At 38.8% G+C, this 16,680-nt stretch overlaps 6 protein-coding genes across 7 annotated transcripts; 4 read left to right on the forward strand and 2 right to left on the reverse strand.

Moving 5' to 3' along the window:
• Positions 1–4: 4 nt before the first annotated feature.
• Positions 5–1,503, forward strand: LOC130505390 (protein ULTRAPETALA 1; the record flags this gene model as incomplete). Its single annotated transcript, XM_056999985.1, has 3 exons — positions 5–38; positions 703–1,030; positions 1,125–1,503. Coding segments are annotated over 3 exons (537 nt in total), but the record flags the coding sequence as incomplete, so codon positions are not given.
• Positions 1,504–2,468: 965 nt separating this feature from the next.
• On the forward strand, positions 2,469–3,802 carry LOC130505387 (uncharacterized). The gene is made up of 2 exons (XM_056999981.1): positions 2,469–2,866; positions 3,015–3,802. Exons 1-2 carry the CDS (start codon positions 2,497–2,499, stop codon positions 3,707–3,709), a joined length of 1,065 nt encoding a protein of 354 aa, XP_056855961.1. The 5' UTR covers positions 2,469–2,496; the 3' UTR covers positions 3,710–3,802.
• A 941-nt stretch (positions 3,803–4,743) lies between these two features.
• Positions 4,744–7,707, forward strand: LOC130505388 (external alternative NAD(P)H-ubiquinone oxidoreductase B1, mitochondrial). Of its 2 annotated transcripts, XM_056999983.1 has the most exons (7): positions 4,745–4,922; positions 5,140–5,395; positions 5,456–5,913; positions 6,386–6,974; positions 7,043–7,164; positions 7,252–7,371; positions 7,465–7,707. In XM_056999983.1, the coding sequence occupies exons 1-7, from the start codon at positions 4,843–4,845 to the stop codon at positions 7,550–7,552; spliced, it is 1,713 nt and encodes a 570-aa protein (XP_056855963.1). In that variant the 5' UTR covers positions 4,745–4,842; the 3' UTR covers positions 7,553–7,707. The 2 variants fall into 2 exon arrangements, with proteins under 2 accessions (XP_056855962.1, XP_056855963.1); XM_056999982.1 differs by having other exon boundaries at positions 4,744–4,922; positions 5,140–5,913.
• Positions 7,708–8,075: 368 nt separating this feature from the next.
• On the reverse strand, positions 8,076–8,688 carry LOC130505389 (uncharacterized). The gene has a single exon (XM_056999984.1). It carries the CDS (start codon positions 8,555–8,557, stop codon positions 8,294–8,296), a length of 264 nt encoding a protein of 87 aa, XP_056855964.1. The 5' UTR covers positions 8,558–8,688; the 3' UTR covers positions 8,076–8,293.
• A 2,908-nt stretch (positions 8,689–11,596) lies between these two features.
• Positions 11,597–13,393, reverse strand: LOC130505385 (expansin-B3-like). Its single transcript, XM_056999979.1, has 4 exons — positions 13,141–13,393; positions 12,756–13,056; positions 12,384–12,513; positions 11,597–12,140 (listed from the first exon to the last, which is right to left on the reverse strand). The coding sequence occupies exons 1-4, from the start codon at positions 13,301–13,303 to the stop codon at positions 11,937–11,939; spliced, it is 798 nt and encodes a 265-aa protein (XP_056855959.1). The 5' UTR covers positions 13,304–13,393; the 3' UTR covers positions 11,597–11,936.
• Positions 13,394–15,583: 2,190 nt separating this feature from the next.
• On the forward strand, positions 15,584–16,472 carry LOC130505386 (uncharacterized). The gene is made up of 2 exons (XM_056999980.1): positions 15,584–15,895; positions 15,976–16,472. Exons 1-2 carry the CDS (start codon positions 15,604–15,606, stop codon positions 16,002–16,004), a joined length of 321 nt encoding a protein of 106 aa, XP_056855960.1. The 5' UTR covers positions 15,584–15,603; the 3' UTR covers positions 16,005–16,472.
• Positions 16,473–16,680: the final 208 nt, after the last annotated feature.

Consider the following 16,680-nt stretch of genomic DNA (forward strand, 5'->3'; position numbering starts at 1 on the left):
CGAAATCACCTGTGAATGCACGCCCGGCTGTGACGAAGGTCTACTCTCTTTTTTTTTTGTTGGTTGTTGCTCTCTATGTCTTTCTGATGCGTTTGGCAAAATGGGTTTTGATTTATGTGCATGTGAATGTGTGTGTGAGATGTCTTGTAAAGTACTATTAAGGCAACGAGGGTTTTTTACCCTTCTCTCTTACATCAACTGTTTGTTGTTTCTTTAGGTTGTATTGTCTTCTTCTCTAGCTCTTCCTTTTCACTAGGGTCCTTTGCTTTACTGCTTATTCTCTGCCTCACTTAATATTACATTCGGCTAGTAACTAAACTAGTAAAGCTAAAGTCTTTAGCATGGTTACATCTTCTCAACATGATTCCATTCGGCTAGTAACTAGTAAAGTTAAAAAGCCTTTAGAATGACTACATCTTGTCAACGAGACTGCTCTTTTCTTTCTTACCTAAGAAACTGGCTAGTAGGTACCATATTTGTGGATACTGTTGAATCACCTTTGCGATCAAAGACACTTGATGTTTTGCTTCATTGTAATGTCTCGATGTTTGCATATTTGATGATGATGGATTGATGGGTCTCTTTGTTAGTGGACAAAGTGGCAGCTTGTATCTTGCTAAGACTATCTCAAGCGTTGGTATAATAATAGATACACATCTCTTTGGAAAAAAAATGATCTGACTTGAACAGTTTTGACTGTAGACAAGTTAACACCAGCTGCGTTCGAGAAGCATTCTGGCAGAGAAACGGCTAAAAAGTGGAAGAACAATGTGTGGGTTATCGTTGGAGGCGAGAAGATTCCACTGTCAAAGACAGTACTGCTCAAATACTACAATGAAGCATTAAAGAAGTGCAATAGATCAAACAGAAGATCACAAGGTACCAAAGTATTCCATAGAGATGAGTTTGTTGGGTGCATCGAATGTGGTAAGGAGAGGAGGTTCAGGTTGAGGAGCAGAGACGAATGCCGCTTGCACCACAACGCAATGGCTGATCCAAACTGGAAATGCTCAGACTTTCCATACGACAAGTAGGGTTTTTTTATCTTTTTGGTTCTTGTGTTAAGTTGAGGAAGATTATGGAAATAGTATGGTAATATATATTAGGATTGATGGTGGTGGCAGGATAACATGTGAGGCAGAGGAAGAGAGAGGAAGCAGGAAAGTGTATAGAGGATGCACACGTTCGCCAACTTGCAAAGGCTGCACTTCTTGCGTCTGTTTTGGCTGCGAGTTATGCCGTTTCTCTGATTGTACTTGCCAGACGTGTGTGGACTTTACCAGCAATGTCAAAGCTTGAAGAAGTGTCCACTAAAGAATAATGTCTTGCATTTAAAACCATGTATTCTTAATTTCCAGACTTTTATATCTTCTATTTATCTGATGGCTCGTTGAATGGATTGAGCAATTAACAAAGTAAAAAAAAATGGTGGATTTCCTAGAAGAACATGCGCACGAGCATGCTTCGGTTAGTGCATGTCTTTCTTTTTGTATTGGTCTAGTGGCGGAGGAAAAATAAACTTTTTATTTTAAGTATTTCTTTATTTTGTTAGCTGTTGACAGCTTTGAGAAATGAAGATGTCTATGGCCAACCTACCACGGTCTTGTAATATAGGAGATGGGACAAGGGGAAAGAGATTGTATTTCTTCTTATTAACCTATAAAGGCCCTGAGCTCGTTTAGAAACGGTATCACGAACACAAAAAGACACAAGTGGTCACGAGACAATAGGTCACGAGACAAGAGGTTATCATGATGATACGAGCCAAAAAAACTTCCTTTTAACCTTATCTCTCTTGAGATTAAGTTAAGTCTTGGAAGCTTGTCTAGTATTTAATCATATGAAACATTTATATAGAGATACAATTTTATAGAAAATGAAAAACTTTTAAAACTAATATAAAAAGAAAAATTTCAGAACCAATTATTAAATAGAAAACTACCAAAATTCTTAATGTAAAATATACTAATCTATCTAACCATAGTCAAGTATCACATGAGAATAGAGTCTTCATCGTGTAGTCCTCTTTACAAACCTCTTTCAATAGAGTCCTCCTTGTGTGTGAGGGGCCTTTAGATACAAGATTATATAATCAAGGAGCGAGTGAACAAACTAGAATGATGCAATAACAATATCTAAACAAATGTACATACGAATGTGTCCACAATTATATGAATCACTCTATCCATTACATAACATGCTCGTTCCTATCTCTGTCCAGTATATGAACACGTAAGAAAACATACAAATGACATGCATGTAAATTTCAGGGTTTATGGGAATTGGGATCTCCAGATGACATGCACCATTAATAATATAACTACGGGGATAACAAAACATCCATCTTCCTAGTGTTGTAAATCTTTTAATATGAAAACTAAACAATCCATCATGTATTGGGCCGTAAAGCTAAAGCCCACTATGGTCTAACGGCCCACTGTTGTTAACTCTGGCAAAGGCTATTCGTTTGTTCTTTGGAAAAGCTTCAGCACTACGATGCCGATGACGTCCTACGCTCTCTCTTCATCTCTTCCTCCCTCTTCCTTCTGCCGCTATTCTCGCATCCCTGCTATCAATTCCGCCTCTCTGCCCCGTATTTCTCATCTCAATGTCAATTACAAGCTTACACTTGCTCCACCGCAGCTTCTGAACGCCGGCGCGAGCCTCCGCGGCTTCTCTGTTCCGGGCAAGTTTCCGAGTGTAAGACTTAGGGTTTCCACGAGATGCAACAAAGAAGATGTACAGAAGGGCGAAACAGAGGATGCGGCGGAGCGATTCGCGAGGCGAGAGAGCACTATGCCTGATAGATTTAGACACCTGACCAAAGAAGCACCCGACACTCCCGTAAGATGGCCCTGGTTTATCGGTACGTCACCGTTTTGACTTCCCTTGGACTCAGTAATTTTTAATCTTACTTACTGATTGTAATCTGAACTAGTAATGTAGTGATTTGAAGTTAGTTCAGTTATGTATTAGGACAGATGAAGTTAACGTTTTGATGTTTCTGTCTGCAGCGTTAGCGTTTCTCGTGTACGCGTGGAGAGCAGTCTTGTTCGAGCTAACGAACTGGAGAAACGCTGCTTTCGCCATCGTTAGATTTCTCGGAGACATTTCGAAGTTCGCGTTGGCACTCGTCTTCCACTTTATAGGAGACCCCATCACTTCCCTCATCGCTCTCGTGGAGACTGCAATCTACAGCGTCCGGGCGTTCTACTCGGGGATCGTCGCTTACACGCCTGTGAGGGAGTTAACCACGGTGATCCTTCTCGCATCATCTGTTCTCGCGGTAGGAGAAGCAGTTGCGCCGAACGCGATCAGCAAGCAGCCTTACGTGGTGACTCTTGCTGGTGTTTTGGGGTATGCGGCTGTACAGGGGTACATCTCGGAGCCGTTCTTCTGGACTGTTTTGGTGGGTATGTATGGGTATTCGAGGTTGGTGAAGAAGAGAGATGATGTGACTTCGGCGTTACCTTCTGCGGCTGTTCTGGCGGGAGTAGGGGAGCCGTGGGTGAGAGTGGTGGCTATCACAGGGTATTTGGTTTTAGCTATGTATTACAATTCAACTAAGAAGACGTCTTCTGAAGAAGAAGAGGGACAGAGCTTGAGGAAGGGGCCACCAATGCCGTTGTTGGCTGCGGCTTTGGCCATTGGCGTAAGGCTTGCTGCAAAATGGGCTGGTTACAGGCACTTGACTTGGATGATTGTTTAAATTCTCTGTTAGCAACGAAATTAAGAACAAACTAAACTAGTTTGTGTTGTACTTTGTAACTTCTACCCACTGGTTAGTTATGTTTCTTTTTTTTTTTTGGCGTTGATTCATACTTTACGGCTCATTTAGTATTAAACTAAGCTCAACTTAAGCCATTTTGATTTAAGCTAAACTATTAGGGCATTGCAAGGACCTTCCTGTATAAATGGAATCACTCATCTCAATATCTCTGGAATCTGGTTTTTATGTTTTTCTGATTCGGGTTATAGTCTTGTTGTGTAATTCCTCACTCACCTTTAGCTTGTTACTCAACGAAAATAAATGCTAGTCATAGAGGCATATATTAAATTAGTGGCGGTGTTTAAACGTGGAGGCACACTTTGTTTATCATACAGTTTAGCCTCTAAAACTATCAGCTAAATTCCACTTGTTTTTCTTATCTACAGCTTTGAAGTTTTTTTTTGGGTCCAGGTCTCTTGGAGATTTATGAATCATTAACATCATAAATATAGGCTTTGTTTTATATCTAAAGAACAGGATACATTGATTTGTAAAAAGGTTTTTTGAAGTGCATAAATTTAAAATTCTTTCAAAAAAAAAAATCATAAATATAATAATGGCCTCCTCTTCTTGAGCTTGGTTGAAAAAGATGCCTTATCGATTGCTAGATTAACAAAAGAGGGGGACCAGCTTACACTAGCAACCCTTGTGAGCTTTAGATGTGTGTGGACTGGACTGCTGGTTCATAAACATAGCCTTGTGCCAAAAGCTTGTACTTGTTGCCACACAAGAACTCGAACTTGTATATCCTTTGACAAACTCTTAATTTGTGTTTAGCTACTCTCTGAACTTGTCGATATATTTACAAATGTTGCCACCCGTTGCTAAGTTCTTGTCCAATTTATACGGAACATTCTACATGGCACATCCTTAGCTGTCGGAATATTTAATCACCGGTTAAATAAATACTAATTGACTTGTTTAACTTTCTGACACACGATAAAGTCTTTCTAAAAAGGCTAACTAACCTGGTCAGAGATATTTCGCCAGTAAAAGAAGTCTCCTGGATCTATTTGTACTTTATCCTCCAATAATCAAAATTCTCTCTCTCTTCAAGCTTTAACACCACCAAAATGACAATACTTTCCTCTCTCGGAAGAGCCTATAGATCTGCTCCACTGGCCTCTAAGCTCCTCCTACTCGGCACTCTCAGGTTTCACTTTTTCACTGGTTTCCCAAAAGTCTAGACCTTTTTTCTCGAATCTTCTTCCTTATTGTTTGACTTAGGTAACATTCTGTTTCTGACCAGCCTCTTCTGTAAAATATAATTCCTTTTTATTGACTTGGTCTCAACTACACATGTGTTTTCACAATCTTGTTGTGGTCCTGGACCCTGAGAATGTGTTTGTAATTCTTTACACATTTTGCAGCGGTGGGAGTTTAGTGGCCTACTCAGATTCCAACAAAAAGGAGGAAGAGCAAAAGCAGAAGAAGAAGAAAGTAGTTGTACTTGGCACTGGATGGGCTGGTATAAGCTTCCTCAAAGATCTCGACATCTCTTCCTACGACGTTCAGGTTGTTTCTCCTCAGAACTACTTCGCCTTCACTCCACTCTTGCCTAGCGTCACTTGTGGCACCGTTGAAGCTAGAAGCATCGTCGAGTCTGTCCGCAACATTACCAAGAAGGTATGCTTGAATCTTTTGGTCTATCATTATTCTGCTAAGCTTTTTTTTAAAATTTGGCAGAAAAATGGAGAGATTGAATTATGGGAAGCAGATTGTGCCAAGATCGATCCTGCCAACAACAAGGTTCGCTGCCAACCAGTTTTCAAGGACGATCCCGAAGCAAGCCAAGAGTTCTCACTTGACTACGACTACTTGGTCATAGCGGTGGGAGCACAGGTCAACACGTTCGGCACTCCAGGAGTTCTTGAGAACTGTCATTTCCTCAAGGAAGTAGAGGATGCGCAGAGGATTCGCAGGGGAGTCATCGATTGCTTTGAAAAGGCTATTCTTCCTGGTCTCACCGAGGAGCAGAGAAGGACTAAGCTTCACTTTGTTATAGTGGGTGGTGGACCTACTGGTGTGGAGTTTGCAGCTGAGTTGCATGACTTTATTGAAGAGGATATCACCAAGATATACCCTTCGGTCAAGGAGCTTGTGAAAATAACACTCATTCAATCTGGAGATCATATCTTGAACTCGTAAGTGAAAAAGACTCTAATGGTAGCTTGTAGCCATGGGCATTCGGTTCTTGGTTCTGTTCTTTTGGTTCTTTTGTTCTAGAAGTTTAGGATCATGTTTAGAAAATTTAGTTCGGTTTCTGTTCAGTTATTTCGGTTTTCTTCGGGTAGCAAAGTTGCAAAACTGTTCAGTTATTTTGCTTTTTGGTTCGGTTCGGGTAGCAAAGTTGTTAAACGGCTAATATCCGAGGTAATTTTGGATCCATTTATTTGGTTCTGGTACGGTTCTGGCTTTTCGGTTAATTCAGGTTGCAGAAATTCGGGTTTTCGGATTATATATCAGCTTTTTCGGATTTTCGGATAAAAACTTGGATATTCTAATATTTCGGTTTGGTTTTTTGGTTCTGGATAAATGTGTGCTCAAGCCTAGTAGCTTTTCTTGTTTGTTGGGAGTTTGACAAAGTGATTGTTATTGTTGTTGTTGTTGTTGCAGGTTTGATGAACGTATTAGTTCATTTGCTGAACAGAAGTTCTTGAGAGATGGTATAGATGTTCTGATGGGAATGCGTGTGATGTCTGTGTCTGATAAAGACATCTCTGTGAAGATCAAATCAAGCGGAGAAGTCGTAAGCCTACCTCACGGGTTGATATTGTGGTCCACTGGAGTTGGGACTCGTCCAGTGATCAGCGACCTCATGGAGCAAGTTGGACAAGGAGGGAGACGAGCATTGGCAACCAACGAGTGGTTACAGGTGAAAGGATGTGAGAATGTTTATGCAGTTGGAGACTGTGCTTCCATAGCTCAACGCAAAATCATGGGGGATATTGAAAATATATTCAAAGCTGCAGATGTGGACAACTCAGGGACATTGACAGAAGAAGAGTTACAAGAGGTGGTTGATGATATCGTTGTGAGGTACCCACAGGTTGAGCTCTACCTGAAAAGCAAGCATATGAGGAGTATCAGAGATCTTCTGACTGATTCAGAAGGTGATCCAAAGAAAGAAGTAGACATCAAGGCGTTTGAATCGGCTCTCTCTGGAGTTGACTCGCAGATGAAGAGTCTTCCTGCAACTGCTCAGGTAACACTTAGTGGCTTGACCAAAGGGTTTGTTGTAGAACATAAGATCAAATGTTTGTTACTGTATAGGTTGCGGCTCAGCAAGGTTCGTATCTTGCAAAATGTTTTAACAAGATGGAGCATTGTAAAGAGCATCCTGAAGGTCCTAAGCGCTTCAGAACTGGAGGGCATCACCAGTTTCGTCCCTTCCAGTATATTGCCAAACTTCTTGCATCCTCAATAGCTAAGATACAGAGATGAAACTGAAACTGAAACCTTTTTTTTGTGGTTGATGATAGGTACAAGCACTTTGGACAGTTTGCTCCGTTGGGAGGGGACCAAGCAGCTGCTGAACTACCAGGAGACTGGGTTTCAGCTGGGAGAAGCACCCAGTGGCTATGGTATTCTGTTTACGCCAGGTAAATATAAATAATAATGATGATAAGCTCTATTACTACTAATAGAAATCTGAGGGTGAATGCCAACACAAATGATGGATGTGGTGAATGCAGCAAGCAAGTTAGCTGGAGAACGAGGGCTCTGGTGGTGTCTGACTGGACTAGGAGGTACATCTTTGGGAGGGATTCAAGCCGTATCTGAGCCAAGTCTTTGCAATGTGTGTTGTAAGATTGTTTGACCAAGATTCAATGTCTCTCTCTCTCTCTCTTTGTTGTGTTGTTTTTGGTGTAACTCCTGCAATGCTGTTGACTGGACTCCTGTGATTAGTGAAGAAGCAAAAACATTTTATTGATAAACATGGGCCATGGGTAAATTATTCGGGCCTCGGGCGCCTCTCGTAATTTGGGCCTACTAATAATCTCGGTTTAATCAAAGATGAAAATGCATATTTTATTTTTCTCAAATAAAAAATGCATATATTATTGAGTTATTTAGTGGCGACCTGATACAATTATGACAAGCATTAAAAAAATAATAGCATTGTGGAGTTACTGACTTGTCTGGTCCCATTGGATAATGACGGTTTTGGAATCTTTTATTATTTTAATTTTGAATAAATTCTCTGTAGGTAATGTTGAATAATTAGTGGCAATCACAATCAAAATTTGATAAAATTTTTTGACGAGAACTTGGAATGGTTAGATACTTGAAACTAGAAACATAGTTCTCATAAAACGAACGTTTTGCTTTTGATCTTCTTGAACATATGTCTAATATTCACATAGATGACTATAATACAAATATACAATGAACTATTATACAGTTTATCATCAGCAAATGCAACTCGCTTTTTCTGACTCAAGCGGATCCATGAGCAAGTCACCATGCATCATCATCATCATCATCATCATCATCTGTGGTGATGAATGGATGGAACTAGAATTAGCCTTGGCTCCAGCAGCTGAGGTACATGACCTGACGTAGCGATTCATCAGGATTGGAGGAAGAAGAGGTACGTCGTCTTTCCTCCGAAGGAGCATCCTCTACGGGGACATCTGCGGCGGAGAGAGGGCGGAGATCGGAGGAAAGTCGGCGTTGAAGGCGGTGGGCGGAGCTGAGACCGGGTTTTAGCTTGACGCTGTGATCGGGGTTTCCTTGAACAGCCACGAAAGATGCTGCCATCCAGACCTTGTTTAGATAATTCATGATCTGATAAACTTCTTTCTTTAGATCTTTGAAGATTAAAGTTGTAAAAGATTTTGAGAAGCTCTTGAGTAAACTGAAGAGAGATTATAAGGTTTTGTCGGAAGATGAAGGAGAGGTTAGGGTGTGTACTTATAGCGAAAGGATCATAGGCTTTGAGGGTTAAATGGTAAACTCGAAAAGATTTAATAAGCAAATAACATGCAATGGATCATGTATCAGTGGGATCCAGGTTTTGGAAAGCGATACAAGATGTTGAGATTCTCTTTTTTTTCCCATTAACTTATTATTATATATATTACAAATTATTATAATTAATATATTAATGATTTTATAATTGATAATTATACATATTTTATGAAAATTTTATATTTGACGGTTCTATTTCTACCAATAGTATTATAAAAGTTATGTTTGACTGGCTATTCTTTTATGTGGAATTTTCTTACATGATTCATTTGAAGTTTTGAACTTTAAATTTTCGAATATAAAATACTAATAGATTTAATTAATCATTAGATTAAGGGCTTGTACCATGTTGAGAGAAAATGGGAAGTGGATGGGTAAGGAGGTATAAGAGAAAACAAGTGGCGAACTTAGAGGGTACTATATATCCTCAAGATGAGTCACTCCTTACGTTGAGCCCCACCTTTGTTGTATCTTGGCGATAAGTGACTCTGTTTTTGTTTTAAGTTGATTTCAAAATTTGTCTATTGTATGTTTTGTTTATTTTTATACTATGGGAAACGATAAGAGGCTCAAAACAAAACTAAATGATATTTGGATACATTATTGGAAGCTGCCTAGAGTCTAGAGGCGACGTCCCCGAAGGGTTTGATTGCGTGGAAGCCGGTTATTGGGTCGTCACGTGCTTCCATCACGTGGTATTACCGCCCATCCAATGCTTCTTGTCTTGTCCCTTTGTTTTAGTGAGTTTTTGATTGCTATTTAATCTTCGTTTGTGCATTACTAAATCTCATATGGTTAATAGGAGTTGGCTTTGTGAGGATACAGATTCATTCTCTCATATTATGGGTAGATAAGCCATGTCTGCTTCTACTTCTACTACTTTATCGCCTTTGACTACAAGTCTATATTCTATAACCAGTTGTACTTTCTTTTCTCTGGGTCTGTATTCTGGATTGTAGACTCAAGAATATAGCTCCATGAGCAAAAACTCAAACCCTGCAATGTACATAACAACAACAGTAGTCGTAAAATCTTGTGTTATTAGCATATATTTCAAACTTGAACAAGGTAAATACTATAGTCACCAAGAGTATGACTTTTATTAGCATGTTACAGACATCGACTGTATGTCTTATCTTGATATTTTTGGCTCTAATTGGTAAAGTCAAAACGCCGTACACCTTCAGGAGAGGGGCGAAAATTAAGAAGAAAAGAAGATGCGTAATAATATCAGATGATAGCTGAAACGGAAGAAAAAGAAAGAAAGAACATAGAAACCAACAACTAGGCTAATGAAAACTTGTGTGGGTTAGGGCTGTCATGATAAAGAACATAAACATATAGATTGATATGGGAATTTTATAAAATTTAAAAGACCAAGCTCTAGAATGCATGCAAGAACTTTGGCAACTTTTCATCTCTTTCCTTATCGATGATTGCAAGCATTTACTCCACTGCATGATCAGAGGCCAATATTATATACTGTGTAATTTACTTCTAGATCGACGACATAATTGCTGAGCCACTGAACTTTTTTTCTTCTAGAGATGTATATATCAATATTGAGAATGAAACTTTGATATGCAAGCAAATCGAGCCTAAGAACCCGCAAAAAAAAAGATAAAAGATATATTTTTAGGTTCCTAGCTAGCTTAGTTCTACGCTATTATTCACAAACTTGGAACAGCTTAAAGCTAAAGAGAGTACACAGCTATAACAGCAAATCTGAGCCACTGATGCATGAAAAAATAATTATGAATTCAAATTTACCAATCAAACAGAAATTTAAGTCTTGGTCATTATTTCAGAAAGACATAACAAACTTCACAAAGATTAGTAAACAGAAAGTCACGATCGCGAATGTATTCTTGCGAATGTAAAACAGAAACAAACTTCAAAATTATTCTTGCGAATGTATTTGCAATAAGTTCGATAGAAAAAGAAGAAGACATGAAGCCACCAAATATTACTCCAGTGTCCCATAGTAGGAGAATGTGACAAGTGTTAGAAAGAAAAAGAAGAAGCCATGAAGCCATTAAATACTACTTCTAGCAGCATCACCAATTTGGAGAAGCCTAACAGTGACTCCTACACACTCGCAAACTCTTCACATACACAAACGCACAAATTAACAATAAGAGGATCGGGCCCATCAGAGCTTATATTTTTTACAACTGTAAATGCGATCTTAGGCTAAGCCCATATATACTGCCTTGGCAAAAGCAAGTAATCACAATACACACTAATGCTCAAACAAGAACCTGCCAAGGAGTGTGACCAAGCAGCTGGAGACCACTTATTTGTAAGCGCCATCATTTCCAAGTCTGACGTCTCAACCACCTACATCGAGGTCTTTCCCAATCTCAATCATTTTCAAGGTCTAAATCACTTTGTGAGCTTCCGCAAGAGGCAGACGTTTTGTCAACACGTTGTGAGCTTCCTCTTCGGGTGATACCTAGTGAGCCTCCCATGTCCTGTCAACACTTTGTCTGCTTCCACTTTGGGTTAAATGATATACTAGCCTATGAGCCGGTTATATTCCAGTTGCTATTGAAATTATAAAGAGCCTATTTTTGATGGCTTCGTGAGTTATTTGGTTACATATCTTAAGTTTTTCTATATTTTATCTTAACGATCATCTACATGTATTTTGAAATGGAACACTGGTAGTTTTGAGCTAATTTAAAAGCAGGTGACGACAATCTCAAAGACGAAGTTCCTGGAACAAACCTAATATATAGAATATTTGTATATACTCTTCTTGGGTTTGGATGATAAGAAGAGACATACTCTGTTTCCGTGGTGTTTCAATTTTCATATGAAACATTGTGTAGTGTCCCACAATAGAAAGAGTAAGTGACAAACATTCATACGATATATATTATGTAGTGTCCCATAATAGAAGTAGGAAATGACAACAATTAGATAGAAAAAGAAGACATATGAAACCACCAAATACTACTCCAAGCTCTATCTCCCCTTTGGAGATGGCTACAATGGCTCCTACACACTCACCCACACACACACACAAATCCACAACACAAAGGAAGAAGAGGAGAGAACGCAAGAGCCGTTGGATTCAGATGGACTTACTTACAATTGCCATCCTACGGCCAGCAGTCACTCTCTATTTCTCTCTTCAAAAAAAAAAAGATAAAGTTCATATAAATAGTAGTAAGAATATATTAGTCTTTCAGAGGACGGGGGAGAAGTTGAGGCGAGAAGTGTAAGTCGCTTTAGGAACCCAGTTTCTAGGAACGACGTCAGTGGCGGACAGTGTTCTACCGGCGGACAAAGTGGTGATCTTGACGGAGAATGGTCCTCTGAGTGGCCCTCCAATGATGCACCAGTTGGCTCCCCATACGTGCTTCATCTCTAACCATTCCCTCGCTCCTGCCTGCACCATTAAACAAATAAACCCATCTTTTTTACACTTTTGTCTATTTTATTATTAGTTGTGTGTGTGCCTTTTTAGTTGGTCAATAAAGAACCATGATTGTGCTCACTCCACTAAGTATTTTCTTCCTTTTTTCATTTAGTATTATACAAAGTAAAAGTGGAAGTGAGTCAAGTCAGTTGGTGGAAGTGACATTGTGGTAAGGAAAAGAGAAAGTAAAGTTTAGAGAGGTAAAAAGAGTACTTGGCGAATATGCATGGAGCCAATGTCGCCTTCTCCTTCTTCAAACTCGACCAGTAGAGACAACCAGAAATCAGTTGATCCTTCGTTCACATGGAACGCTATGTTCTGCCGTCTATATTTGCATGCCGTCCTTTTTTTTTAATTAACAAAATAAAAAATGAGCAGTGGGAAAAGACTAGATGGTCAACGGTCAAAAACGTGAGGGACCATTATACAATTGCAATAAAATCTAATACTCGTACTTAACTCTGTTTAGCTTCTTACCATTAACTACCGAAAACGATATAATATAATTCCTATTTTATTTAATTCGATCGTGCACTGTCACGAGTTAATTACTTGGAAGAGAATACTAATAAAATAAATATGTACCGGCGGTAAATAACGGGGATGAGACCACGGTTGCGGAGGGGACCAGACTCTCCGGTGATAGCCAATCGACCAAAGGCAGCGCCACTGAGATCAAAGTGAGTGTTGGTTTTGGAGCAGCCGGGACACTCGTCAGTGACAATGACAGTGACGGCTCTCCGGGAACAGATACTCCTGTCCAAGCACCGAACCTTGTAACAAGCGCCACATCCTTCACCGTTTTTGAAGAGAATAGGATTCACGGCTCCAACTCTCGCATGGAGGGGCTTCACGTCCACCAACGTACCGTACCCACACGCTCCTCCTGCGCATTAAGAGACACAATTCCGGTATGTAATTGACTAGCTAGAGTGTGAAGTCATGAGGTTTAGTTATGTGTTGTAATTACCATCGCTTCCGTCTCCGTTGGCGCTTCCGTACCAAGTGGCCACGGCGGGAAGCCAGTGAGCGTTAGACACGTGGCGATTGAGTATCACCGAGGCGGAGGAGCTAGTCAGGAGCTGCAGGACAATGCAGAGTGTGGCTAAGATGGTGACCGGAGGGAGCTGCATTTTCTCCGGAGATATCACCTCTATTGCCAAAAAAGGTTAGTTTGCCGACAGTGAGTGAGTGAGAGAGTGTCTGAGTTATGAGCAATTGATATGTCAGTGTTGTTATATAGAGGGAAAAAGGAACCAAACTGCTTTTCTGTAGTTTCTCTTTTTGTTTAGAGTTGTAGACGGTTTACTCCCTTTGCCGTCCATGTTATTTACGGTAAGATGCCACTCTATATGGACCCTACCGACAGTTAAGGCGTCGATTTCGCACGATCCAGCGTGTCATTGTCAGGGGACCTACAAGGGTGTTTTGGTAAATTTATGAGATTCGACCGTTGAAATCTCCCGCAGATTCTGTGGAGGAGATGTGGAATCCGTTAAGACACTGACTTGCCCTTTGCCCAATCTCCTCTTATCTTTCTGTTTATCTTCAAATAAATGTTTCATTACATATATTCAGATTTTAGTTTGCTGTATATACAAACATTTGTTCTAAAACAATTTTATATAACTACTAAATGTTAGGTTCAAAAAAAAAATAACTACTAAATGTTTATGACATTAGTGAAAGTGTATAGACTTCTAATCTAATACTCATTTCGTTTCAGCAAAAAAATATCACTTTCACGTTTTCACTAAGATTAAGATGATTGAAATACATTTAAGTTCTTAATAATTATACATATTTAACCAATCATATTGAAATAAATATTTTTTTTAAATAAAATTATTGCATTTGTAATTAATATTAAATTGAAAATTGTATTGAAATTTTAAAGTAACAGTTTTTATAACAAGAAAAATGTTAAATGACATTTTTTAGAAACAGAGAGAGTATCTATTAGTAATAACTGAATTAGTTTATGTCATATATGATAGTTATGATTCTGTAAAAATTCGATGAAAGACTTAATCTCTGTATATAGTTTACATACATGAATGATTGAGTGTACTTGAATGAGAACTGAATTAATATATCTTATATAATTTACGCATAGAAAAACTTGGTGGCCATTCTCGTGTGCACAACGCTTAAATCATTGCATCGTTGTCTTGTTGATATATACTATGATAATCGAGGTAACGGTTTTTTCGCTAATTCGTATGCTATAACGAACAACTACCTTTAGCTTACTAATGACATATTAGGTTCATGTTTTGTTATTATTAGCGTTGGTAGGGCAATAGATAATAACTACGGGGTTGGCCACTCACTCACTCAGTCCCAAATCTTATTTAAAAAGTGGATCCACGATTTGTTTTATTTTGTTAAAAAAGCACATGACCAATTTTCTACTTTGTATTATACGGCCCGACATGTATGTGAAGTTACTTTCTCAAAGCTATGAGAAAAATGTGCAAAAGAGATATTTCTAGCGTCAATTACGGTTCGTTTTGTTTAAATGTGATTATATAGAGATTAGAGAGAAAATGGTGGGCATTTAAAGCGTTTGTGCCAAAAATATTATAAATAGACGTGACTGATTTGTTTGGTGTATGTACTCAAATGATTCTTGCAAGATCTTCACTTAACTACATGCGTAAAAAATCATTACATATTGCAGAACACTTATTAAGGTTGTCATTGTGTACTTTAACAATATTCCTTATTCGTAGATTCAGTCTTTCAGATCAATGTTAGGTGGACGATAAAAGGATGTGTGGGAAGAGCCAAAGAGGGTATAGCGAATGGCGGTAAAGTCAAAATGTGTAATGAAATGATCATGATTCACGTGAAATAAATGAATAATTGATCAGGTGAGTTTTAAAGACATTGGAATCTTATACCGTTCATATTATAATCAGATCATTCTTCTTACGCCAACCAAACTCTCTCTACCCTTCTTCTCGTTTACACTTCCACAACTCGAGGTTTGACTTTTATACAAGTTCCCATAATCCCATTCATACAATAAATTGTGTACAGCGTAAGGGGAAATGAAAAAGAAAAAGAAAAATAATTTAAAGTTACCAAATAACGTAGAGAAGAAGTTAGTAATAAACCAAAACAAGGTTCATACTTGAAAATTTTCGAACTAGTTCAGTACCGAGTGACGAATATGCTCTCTAAGCGTTTATTTTAGCTTGCAAAGAGGGAGAGTTCATGTTACATATCTTACAGAAAGAATCATGACGAAGACTATTTCAAACTATTTAAAGTACTTGGGGTCTTCTCTGGTTGGGCCTGAAACGTGTTTCAACTCATTTTGAAACCTAGTTCCAGCCCATTTCGCAAGGGATACTAAACGAAATGAGATTGTGTTACACACAAGATGTGTAGGTTGAATGTGAAAGATGCAGCAGCAATACTGAACATGAAGACAGGGAAACTTGCGTGTGGCAGCAGAAACCTCCTCGGTGCGTTCCACCTGTTTCACGTGTCTTGTGTCGTACACTGGTTTCTCTTCTGTGAGAGTGAAATACTTGGGAGCAAGATGGTGTGTGGAAAGGGGAAAAAGAGATGCACAAAGCAGAGTGGTGCGAACATGAATGGGTTGGTTAGCAATGTTAGCTGGCAAATATTTTCAGTGTTCTGTCCAGAATGTCAAGGCACTGGGATAAACATTGAAGGAGATGAGATTGAGAGACACGTTTCCGCTTTCTCAGGTATGTATGTATGTGATTCAATCAGTCAAAGTTCTTAACTAGTAGTATAAACCTAACATACGTGTATGTTAATGTGGTAGGCATGGAGGTTCGGGGTGAAAGTGAGTGAAGGTAGAAAAGCATGGATGAAAAATCCGGAGAAGTTAGAGAATTGCTCAACAGGATTTCATTTTCCACAGCAGGATAAAGAATCGGTTAAAGGTCAGGTAATGTTACTGTTATTACACAACATATCCATTTTGGTAATTACATTGGTTGTAAATTGAAAGATAAAATGTGGGAATACATGAGGAAAGAGTGCAGAGCTTGAAACTGGTTCGTTTCTACCGAGTGGAGTTGTAAAGTAGGAAAGAAGCAAGCAAAGATACACTCTAAAATTTATGTGTTTTGTGTAAATAAGGATTTGTCCGGCACTTTGTAAATCCGCTATTACATTTGGTGTTGTTATTATTATCTGATTACTTTTACGGCTCATTTTACTCTACAGTAATATTTAAAAATTCTTAAAATTAGAAATTCTAAAACCTGTTACCGATGTAGGCTGATAGGCAAATTCAATTACAACTTTTAAAGCTACAAATTTGGATCCCATAGATGAGGCCATGAGTGGTTGTGTCATGAGGACCCATAAGTCATCTCAGACTGCACTATGCTTTTAAATGAAACAGCTCACTTCAGTTTTATTTACAACATTTTTAATGTATAAAGAAAGAACCGTACCCAAAACATTAATATAATAAATTGATATTTCAACTTCTTCTACATATCAACAGTCTTATTCACCG

The sequence above is a fragment of the Raphanus sativus genome, unplaced genomic scaffold (assembly GCF_000801105.2).
Source record: "Raphanus sativus cultivar WK10039 unplaced genomic scaffold, ASM80110v3 Scaffold2232, whole genome shotgun sequence".
Classification (NCBI taxonomy): Eukaryota; Viridiplantae; Streptophyta; class Magnoliopsida; order Brassicales; family Brassicaceae; genus Raphanus; species Raphanus sativus.

Excerpts from the sequence above, each read along its gene's own strand:
- LOC130505386 (XM_056999980.1), top strand. The coding sequence starts at position 15,604 with ATGAAGACAGGGAAACTTGCGTGTGGCAGCAGAAACCTCCTCGGTGCG. Across the intron at positions 15,896-15,975 it reads ACACGTTTCCGCTTTCTCAG|GCATGGAGGTTCGGGGTGAA; the intron begins GTATGTATGTAT and ends TTAATGTGGTAG.
- LOC130505387 (XM_056999981.1), top strand. The coding sequence starts at position 2,497 with ATGCCGATGACGTCCTACGCTCTCTCTTCATCTCTTCCTCCCTCTTCC. Across the intron at positions 2,867-3,014 it reads AAGATGGCCCTGGTTTATCG|CGTTAGCGTTTCTCGTGTAC; the intron begins GTACGTCACCGT and ends TTCTGTCTGCAG.
- LOC130505385 (XM_056999979.1), bottom strand. The coding sequence starts at position 13,303 with ATGCAGCTCCCTCCGGTCACCATCTTAGCCACACTCTGCATTGTCCTG. Across the intron at positions 13,057-13,140 it reads CAACGGAGACGGAAGCGATG|GAGGAGCGTGTGGGTACGGT; the intron begins GTAATTACAACA and ends CTTAATGCGCAG. Across the intron at positions 12,141-12,383 it reads GCTCCATGCATATTCGCCAA|GCAGGAGCGAGGGAATGGTT; the intron begins GTACTCTTTTTA and ends TTAATGGTGCAG.
- LOC130505388 (XM_056999982.1), top strand. The coding sequence starts at position 4,843 with ATGACAATACTTTCCTCTCTCGGAAGAGCCTATAGATCTGCTCCACTG. Across the intron at positions 6,975-7,042 it reads GTCTTCCTGCAACTGCTCAG|GTTGCGGCTCAGCAAGGTTC; the intron begins GTAACACTTAGT and ends GTTACTGTATAG. Across the intron at positions 7,165-7,251 it reads CACCAGTTTCGTCCCTTCCA|GTACAAGCACTTTGGACAGT; the intron begins GTATATTGCCAA and ends GGTTGATGATAG.
- LOC130505389 (XM_056999984.1), bottom strand. The coding sequence starts at position 8,557 with ATGAATTATCTAAACAAGGTCTGGATGGCAGCATCTTTCGTGGCTGTT.